General features: G+C 46.8%; 1 protein-coding gene across 1 annotated transcript; it reads left to right on the top strand.

The window, feature by feature from the left end:
* Nucleotides 1–5,351: 5,351 nt before the first annotated feature.
* LOC136537913 (mitochondrial import inner membrane translocase subunit TIM14-3-like) lies at nucleotides 5,352–6,972 on the top strand. Its single transcript, XM_066529890.1, has 3 exons — nucleotides 5,352–5,643; nucleotides 6,292–6,470; nucleotides 6,611–6,972. Exons 1-3 carry the CDS (start codon nucleotides 5,581–5,583, stop codon nucleotides 6,765–6,767), a joined length of 399 nt encoding a protein of 132 aa, XP_066385987.1. The 5' UTR covers nucleotides 5,352–5,580; the 3' UTR covers nucleotides 6,768–6,972.
* The last annotated feature ends 2,530 nt before the right edge of the window (nucleotides 6,973–9,502 follow it).

Raw genomic sequence — 9,502 nt, 5'->3', positions numbered from 1 at the left:
CCAAGCCCATACGCTTGGACCTAGAATGGTTGGCGATGGTATGGGTCCCCATCGGATGAGACGGAACCCACGTTCTCGAGGTCGGGTGAGACAGAGCCCGCGACCTTGGACGAGATAGGAACCGCATCCTTGGGGTCGAGCGAGACAGAGCCTGCACCCAAGGGGTCGGGCGAGACGAAGCTCGTGGTCTCGAGGTCGGGCAAGACGGAGCCCGCGACCTCGAGATCGGGCGAGACGGAGCCCGCGGCTTTGGGCGAGATGAAAACCGCATCCTTGGGGTCGGGCGAGACAGAGCCCACAGCCTCGAGGTTGGGCAAGACAGAGCCTGTGGCCTTAGGCGAGACGGAACCCGCGTCCTTGGGGTCAGGCAAGACGGATCCCACACCCAAGGAGTCGGGCGAGACGGAGCCTGCTGCCTCAAGGTCGGGCGAGACCTTTCAATACATCTCGAGCCATCTAGGGAAGTCAGCGTGGGCGCTAACTTTCTTGCTTTGGGTATCCCTAATATCGATATCTGACACTGCTGCGAAAGATGTCATGGGTGTGGGAGCTGGCGTCGGCCTCGTGCTTTGGGGCGAGGCCCCAAAGGCCCTGGAAGAGTTGGCGCTCGTCCCCATCGGGGGGGGTAGCTTACGGCGGGCGGGGAAGACTTCTTCGTCTAGCCGCATCCCACGGACCCTTGCAAGGCATTGTTTGCCGTGGACGACGCGGCCGAGTGAGCTGCGTGGGCCAACGCCTCGAGAGGCAACGAGGAGGTCCGAGCGAACCCTAATTGCACCCAAAATAAATGCTAGGTATATTTGTTTAGTGATTCTACTATCTGGAGGATGGTGTTTGAATAGTAATAGGCTAAGATTCTTTTCCTTTAACCAAGTCTCGAACTTCTGTAACAATCATTTTGTGCCGACAAATCTCCTGAAATCATTCAAATATAAATTTCAAAACACTTGAAGGCACAATATTTGGTGGATAATAATCGACACACCCAAAAATTCTTTCACCAATTTTGGGTCGTTTGAGTTGTAGTTGAGTCAAGTTGGCGATCCACCATAATAATTGCAAAACCAAATTCCATTGTTCCATATTATATTCTGGATTATTCCATTCATGAAAGTATTATTGTTTTACTAGTATAAATACAATTGTCCTAAGATTTTCAATAGGTTTTAGGATATTGTGATTATATTTTTTGTTGTGTCAATAGGAAAATACATTGTTCCATCTATGATTTGGTTGTTTGGAAAAATTAATTATTCCATGGTTTGAAAGTGTTTTATATCATTTACATCTATATTTTGACTTTTATAGTAGGAAACATCATTGTTCCCTGTTACACTATGAACTACAATTGTATTGTTTTCCCTAGTACAATATAATTATTCTAAGACTTTCAAAAGGTTTTATGACTTGTAATTATATTTTTGTTGTTGTTTTAGTGGGAAAATCCATTGTTCCGTCTATGAATCTTTTGTTGAGTTTTTTTTAAGTATTCCAAGGTTTGAAGGTGTTTTATATGTTATTTACAACTGTATTTTGACTTTTATAGTAGGAAACATGCATTGTTCTATGTTACATTAAGAACTATTCCATTAAATTGTTCCATGGTTCTTTTTTTTTGTAATACAATACGAATAGCATGTTTTTTAATTTAAAGTTTAATGGTTGATAGTACAAACAATTGCTCTATGATTTTCGAAATGTTTCATGATATTTCGAGTTTCTACATTTAATAGTATATTTCTATTTTCTCATACTATATATTTTGGGTTGTTTAATATGATACTAATTAGCTCCTGCTTTTAAAAAAAGTAGACATTAATATGGTGATGCAGTTCGATTATGATCACTATTTATTGGTTAGCTCAGCGATTGATAAGTAGGAAAGAAGAATAGGAATTTAGTAAAACCACAATAACCGAGCCTAAATTTTATCCAGGGGGCTGACACCACTCACCATCCTGTCTTCTGGTTTCGGCTCAACCGCCCTAAAGCCCAAAACTTTCTGCTTGCCAAGCAGGCCGGCCTCCCACCTCTCTGTAGGCCGCAGCCCATCTAAAGCTCCGATTTCTTCCAAAGGAATTTCCCCATTTCCAAATCAGTGCTCACTAGTGTTTTAAGTAGCTGTTTAACGATGTATCTCTAAATCAACTAATAGCGAGCTAAATCAAGCTATAGTAAAATTTAGCGCTAAATTGTACGTGAAGACAAATGACAGGTACCCTGCTCGAAAGGCTATAGTCGGCTGTAGAGACAGCTATAGCGGGATCCTCACAGACTCCGGTCTCTCTTGCACCGCGGACGGAGTAGCCGCCGCCGGTGTCCTGTAGCTCCGGGAAGGCGGGCGCGTCGACGACGACGGCAAGCAACATCGGTCGCGACTCGCGACTTCGCGAGGCGTGCGCACGGTGAGCTGAGCAGGAGCTTTGGAGCAGTGATCGATCGATCGAGGTAACCCACCAGCAGGCCAAATCCTTCGTGAATCTACTGATCTGGAAACCGCAAGTCTCACCTGCAGCTCGACGATGGAGGTGGAGGAGCCACGGCAACCGGCGACCCTTCCTGTGGATCTCCTGCTCGAGATCATCGCGCGCTCCGACGACGCCGCTACCGTCGTCCGCTGCGCGGCGCAGGGGCTTCCTCGACCATAGCCTTTGAGATCATCTACTGATCTAGAAGCCGCAAGTCTCACCCGCTGCGCCATGCTCGATCCAGGCTTCCTCGACCGCCTCAGACGCCGCGCGGAGGCCAACGGCGGATTCAACCCGGCCCTCCTTATGGTGGTGTCCTACCGGCTGACTGCCTGCCGCAGCGACAAAGGAACGGCCACAGGCACCGGCACCGACCCCATCGTCGTCCAGCCACCCGGGCGCGCCTCCGTTTTGACACAGATATGCTTCTGGGGTCGTCCAAACCTGCATCCTCCCGCGACGGCCTCCTCGTTGTTCATCGCCACGGGATACTACTCGTCTGCAACATCATCACCGGCCAGTGATCTCTCTTCCTACTTCCTAGCATGGGGCAGCGAGGCGCCAGTATCAGATGCATGTACCAGCTCGCCTTGCTTTCCGTCGACGGTGCCGGCCGCTCCTTCGAGCTGCTTGTCATGTACAACGAGGAGCTCAACGGACGCCTGTTAACCCAGACCTTCTCTTCACGGGAAGGCGACTGCGGCATCGCCTGTTAACCCAAATCCACATCCACAACCTTTTTTTCCCCCGAAAGATCCGTTACCGGCTTTCATTGATATAAGATAAGAGCAAATTACAGAGCTAGCTAGTGGCACATGCTGCGCCGATACAAATTTTGCTTAGGACTGGAATACTCAGTCCCTCGCCACCCCTGCACTTACATCAGCTGATTTACATGAATGGTTTAGGACTACGTTTACCGCAAGGCTTCCTAAGGCTCCGTTCGTTTCTCACGGAACCGCTCCCTGGAACCGTTCCTGGCCGGATTGTTTGCCATATTTACATAAGCTATCAGCAGTCGAAACGATTCCCGGGCCAATCCTCGCCTAAACGAACAGGGCCTAAGGAGGAACCACTGGAAACATCGTGTTGTTGCTAATCGTATCTGTCGGTAGAAGTTTCTCCATGCCTCTGTTTCCAGCAACCGCCCAGGTCCGTGCAACATCTTGAATGGTGCATGTGCATACTATCTGCTGGACAGATCTTTCTGTCTTCTTGAAGACACGGGCGTTCCTTTCAATCCAGAGCTCCCAGATCGTCAGAGTGGCCATCGAGCACATCCCGGAGCGTGCTGAGGGAGCTGCTGCAGTCACTAATCCAGTGAACCATTCACCTATTTCTGCAGTTTGATCCCAGTTTTCAGGCATCAGGGAGGCTGCCTGAATCCAGTTCCCAACCTGCTTCCATACCTCTCTTGCCATCGGGCACTCGCAGAACAGATGGTGGGTCGTCTCCAGACTCCTCAGGCATAGCTGACAGAAGTACTCGTTCGTCCAGCCTCTGATCTGCAGCCGAGCTGCAGTCCGAATCCTGTTCCGCAGCATGAGCCATATGAAGAATTTACATTTTGGTGGCGCTTTTGTCTTCCATGTTTGGGTTGCTGTTTGACACTGCGTGTTTTCCAACGAAGTGCATAGCATAAGCAGATTTGGCAGAGTACGTGCCATCCGGTTTCAGTATCCAAGTAATGGAGTCCCGCTGCGAATCCAAGAGTGCTATGTTCTCCAGCTCCTCCCATAATTGGACGTACTCCACAATGAGTTCTTGGTTCAGGTTGTAGTCAATGTCAGTGACCCATTTGCTGTTTGTACTGGCCTCCGCCACCGTCCTATTTTTTTCTCTTGCTATGTTTGTGCAGCGCCGGAAATCGTGCAGCCAGCGTGTCACCACTGAGCCAACGCGAGTTCCAGAAGGACGCCTTTCTACCATTCCCCAGTTGGATTACCGTGGCTGCGTTGAACATTGCTCTGTCTTCATCAGATACAGGCAGCTGTAGGTCCACATCCACAACCTGCCTCCAGGCATCGTCTGCTGCCCCGGCTGTCGTGGGCCACAGCGTTCACTGGCTCTGCTACGCCCAACCCTTCAAGTTGATCATCCTTGCCCACTGCACCGAATCAGCACACGCCTCTGCGATCAAGCTGCCGCAAGAGCTTCAAGAGCTGCTTACAGGAATGGTGTCGTCAGTCATCCTGGCTACCATTGCCACAGCGAAAGGGGAAAAGCAGCTAACCTTAGTTGTTGCGGTGGCATTTGTGATATCAACGTGGACACTTGTGCCGGAGGCGGAGGAGGGCCCAAGCATCAGTTGGACTCGGCAGGAGGTGATCCGGAGACGGGAGATCGTCAGGCGGCTAGCCAGTGTTCTTGACGCACACCAGACAATCTGGTTCAGTATGTTTGGGGAGAGGAGTGGCACCGTGCTCTTCTGGTTGCCGAGTGTTGGGCTCGTTCAGCTCAACCTTGGAACTAAGAAGGCCCTGGTGCTCTGGAGGGGCAGCAACTTCAGGGACTCACGGGCACAGGCATTCTTGCATGAGATGAACCTGATATCTGTCCTCAAATGTATGAAATCTTTCTGAAATTTGCTTGTTTCTTTTCTCATGATATGTCACTGAGTCGTTTTTTATTTTGCTTGTGGTTAACTAGCCAGTGGCTATGATGATGAACCTATTAAAGTACTTCTTGTTCTTGGGGTGCTACTGAACCAGAAGCTGCCCTGCTCAACCAATTGCACACGCACGGCACGGCAGCAGCAAAAGATTGACCCTAACCGGAACCATCGAGAGTCCCCCAGCGGATCGGAAGCGAAATTCCTCTTCGTCTTGGAATCCTACCTGGGCCCGCTTCTTCCCTCCCCTCTTCCCTTTCTTCTTCTTTCTTCTTCGGCAAGAAGACCGACCCCAACTTGCAGCCGGGGCCGGTGACCGCCTCGCTCTCCAGTCTCCACTCCTACTCTTTCTTGCCGCGCAAGAACGCGCGCCGCTTTTATCTACCGCGGCCGCCGCCCGTCCCGCAGCCCAGTCCGTCCACGCTCCTGCTTGCCCCTGTCCTGCGGTTCTGGCCTGCCTGCCCCCGGCATCCCGGCGGCACCGAGACGACCAGTCAGTCGATGCTTCGCGAGTTGGAACTGGACGCCGGCCGACCCGCTGCTCAACCCGTCGAGTTCGACATGGTACGTGCTAGCTCTCCTGTCCTGCGCCGTTCTAGTTCCTATACGCTTTCGATTTTGCGGGCTGCTCTGTTCCAGTACATCTACCAGTGCGGCACGTGTCGGCGGTCAATCGGAATAGCGCAACCCGATCCGAGGTAGGAAACCGGAGTGTTGGATAGCGCTTGCTCTTCCCGGTACATGATCCATGATCCGTATCTCTCTGCTTGGTCCCCTCCCCAGACTGTAGTCTGGTCTAACTCAGGATAGCCATGATAAATTGGGTTCTGTGTGGTTGGATAGAGTTAATCGCCTCCGTGGAGACCATAACAAGCATGGGATTTTACTTGCTGTTTGGCTCCAATGACGCTTATAGCCTGGAGCGCGAATAATTCACGCACACAATTGCTCAACTGTATTAAGATATTGTTCCTAGTGTCTGAACTCTGAAAGTTGTAATATCAGTAGCAGGGTGCCTCTTGTTTCCCTGTCAGACCGAGACTCTGGGAAGCAGAGCTGAATAATTGCAGTTCAAGTGTTAGGGGCTTGATCATTTACTCTAATTTCTTCGCAGGAGTCTCTGACACTGCATGCCTTTGAACCGTCATTGAACTCTGATAACTTTATGATTGTCACATGACCTTTTGCTGGGACATTATCTTGTACCAACAGGCTACTCCCCTGATTGCTGGTTTGTCAGTGGCTGCTGCTGCATTGGGTGGAAGAGGCATGATTAGAGCATGGCAAGCCTTCCGGACCCGGGCAGCAATGCCACGAGTGCGCCGGTTCTACCCTGGTGGATTTCAGGGGGAGATGAATCGAAGGGAGGCTGCATTAATCCTTGGCGTAAGGTGATTATTTTTTTCTTTATAATACCTGTGCTTGTAAACTGAGTCAATTTTTAGTAATTCCTGTGGAGAAAAAGGGAGAGAAGTTCTGCAGCTTGTTATTGTTGTCGCTAATTTTGTATAATCTTTCCTGGTTGTTTCAGAGAACGTGCTACAATGGATAAGATCAAGGAGGCTCACAAGAGGGTCATGGTAGCTAACCACCCTGATGCTGGTGGCAGCCATTACGTTGCATCAAAGATCAACGAGGCAAAGGACATTCTAATGGGAAAAGGGAAGTCTGGGTCTTTTATCTTTTAATTGACACGAATGAAATGATGCTCATTTTGTTGTGACATGGATGAGGCTGTAGCTTTTTCGAGGGATTGACAGTTGCACATTTCACATTTCTTAACAATGCTGTGCTGCTTGTACCACATATCTGAACAAGGATACAGATACAGAATTGAATCAACTTATTGTATGGATCGTAAGTTATTGTTCCACCTGATTCAAAAGAGTAACCATGTATATCTCAGAGCCTCCAATACTTGTCTCGATGTCTTACACCTTTGTTTCTTGAACCTCTCTGGTGCATAGTTGTCACAATTGGATTCGCTCCTTCTAAGATGATAATGTTTGGAGTTTTTGACTTACTGTTCTGCATCAATGCTGTCATCAGTGATGGCTGATCATGATTAATTGGTTATAACTATTCAATTCGTGACATGTAGGCAAGTGTCTAGGCACCTAGGAGAAAATTTATGAATGACATTTCATAGAATACTGTGTCAACTGCTCTAGATTCTGGATGATGGTTATGTTTGTTAAAGGTCATTCTTCCATAATAGAATAGTGCGACCATTAGGTTGGTCCTGGAGGAACAGAAGATCCCTAGATGACTACTGAGCTTCCAATTCAACTTGGAATCATTGCAGGCGCTGTTCATTTGTTCCGGTGTCAAAGCTTCCGTTAGACTTCAGTTGTCGAAGAGCTTGTATTAATTATCTTCACTTCAGTAATAAATTTACTCTGAAATTTTGAAAGAACCTTGAAACACTGCTGGAAGTCAGCAACCAGGACTGTCAAAGCAATTCTTTCATAAACTTTTTTCTATCTAATTGAAATTACAACTTTTTTCTGTCTAATTGAAATTACAAATTAGCAGGTGAATCTTGGAATGATATACCTTTTGGAACAAATATCTTGTAGAATGGTAAAGAAAGTTCCATCAGGATTTTTTTGGGTGAAGTCACTGAATCTTTTCATCTTGGTTCCACACATGACAATTGTCAGTGTAAATAGTTGTTATCACTAGATTACCAGACGTACTTCACAAACAAGTTTGCATTAACTTTGTTCACTAACATCACCATAATGAACTTGGAAAGACAGCAGGTGACTCATTCAACTTTGCCCTAACGATATGTTGAAGTGCATAGAATCTTCTGGTGTCAGATTGTTTTAATAGCACTATTTATCGAAGATATAGACTACAGAGTGATATTAAGTGGGTTGATTAATTTTTTTTGCTTCATTCTTTAATACGAATTTGCACAGACCATTACATTAAGCAACAGCAATAGTTGATGTCAGTTTCATAGAGCGTGGCCCCCATCCCAGGACCAATTCATGACATGTTTGACGCACTTATATTGACCTCGCATCATCCTAAGAAACAGACCTTCCATATAGCATAATCTGAAGACCAAATCACTGCAATTTACCTCAGGTGAAACAGTCAATCCATACAGTGAGTTAGACCCACTTCAGTTTGTTATTCGCCGTTTCACCGCATCAAACTGACCTACCAGCCTCAGAAAAATGGAACAATGCTTTAACTTTAATCATCTTCTCCCGGAAGTCCAAAATTGACAACACAAAGTCCTATGTCCTATGGTGCAAGGATTCAACTCTTGCCAATTCCAGTCAAAGGTTGAACTATTTCAATGTCAGCTGCAATTGCAGATCCCAAGTACTAGCAACCATATTGCCCTGGACCAGCAGGGAAAAAAAATTCCAACGGAGTGGTCCTTCCTCTTGGACTGCATTTCTTCCAGCTACTGTACTTGGGATGGCTGCGCAGGACGCAACATTCAAGCACGCACAATGCTATACCAATCATATTCAGAACTGAGCTAAAGCAGACCTGAAAACAGTCAATGGAGTAATGTGATGTTCCCTTGGGGCTCTGTCGTTGCAAGAACTGAAGACTGAAAGGTACAGGCCAACTTGAAAGGAACAATTCCTTCTCTGAACCATGGCTGCTTGACTTTCATAATATCAAACTGTGGCCAAGATATATTTCCTGTAAATGCTTAAGTTCGGATGGTACCTATGCTGTTGGTGTTGTCTCTGTGGCATTTGTTTCTGCTGACCTAATACTAAGATTCTAGAATTCTGGTTAGAGGCAGCAACCATGATGTATAACTGAATGTTTTGAACCATTCCAAGTCCATTCAGTATAGCGCTTGTCAATGTTCATCTTGACAATGTTAAGAGTACCGTTGCACAGGCTGACATCTTCCAGGAATTATATATGAGGTACAAAAAGTCGACAATTGTTGCCGTCTGTGTTCTGAATTTTGAGAGTTCCTTTTAGCTTTATTTTCAAAAAAAAAAGTTCCTTTTAGCTTGTTTGTTGTATGTTGGTTGGACAGAAAGGTTTTAAAGGTTAATACACTACGTAGTGATAAGACTGACTCAAGAACTGCGTACCTTCGAGTCGGAGCTCAAACGTTAGCTGATAATAACAGGCTGCATGGAATTCTACAGGAAGTTGAATATTTGTGCATGTTTAGTTCGCGAATTTTGGGAATTTGGCTACTGTAGCACTTTCGTTTTTATTTAGCAATAAGTGTTCAATCATGGACTAATTAGGCTCAAAACGTTCGTCTCGCAATTTCCAACCAAACTGTGCAATTAGTTTTTTTTCGTCTACATTTAATGCTCCATGCACGTATCGCAAGATTCGATGTGATGGCTACTGCAGCACTTTTTGGAAAACTTTTCGGGAACTAAACAAGCACTTTGTCATGCCTGGTATATTTACTTAG

The sequence above is a fragment of the Miscanthus floridulus genome, chromosome 2, assembly GCF_019320115.1.
Source record: "Miscanthus floridulus cultivar M001 chromosome 2, ASM1932011v1, whole genome shotgun sequence".
NCBI classification, from domain to species: Eukaryota; Viridiplantae; Streptophyta; class Magnoliopsida; order Poales; family Poaceae; genus Miscanthus; species Miscanthus floridulus.
This window is presented reverse-complemented; position numbering and strand designations above follow the sequence as displayed.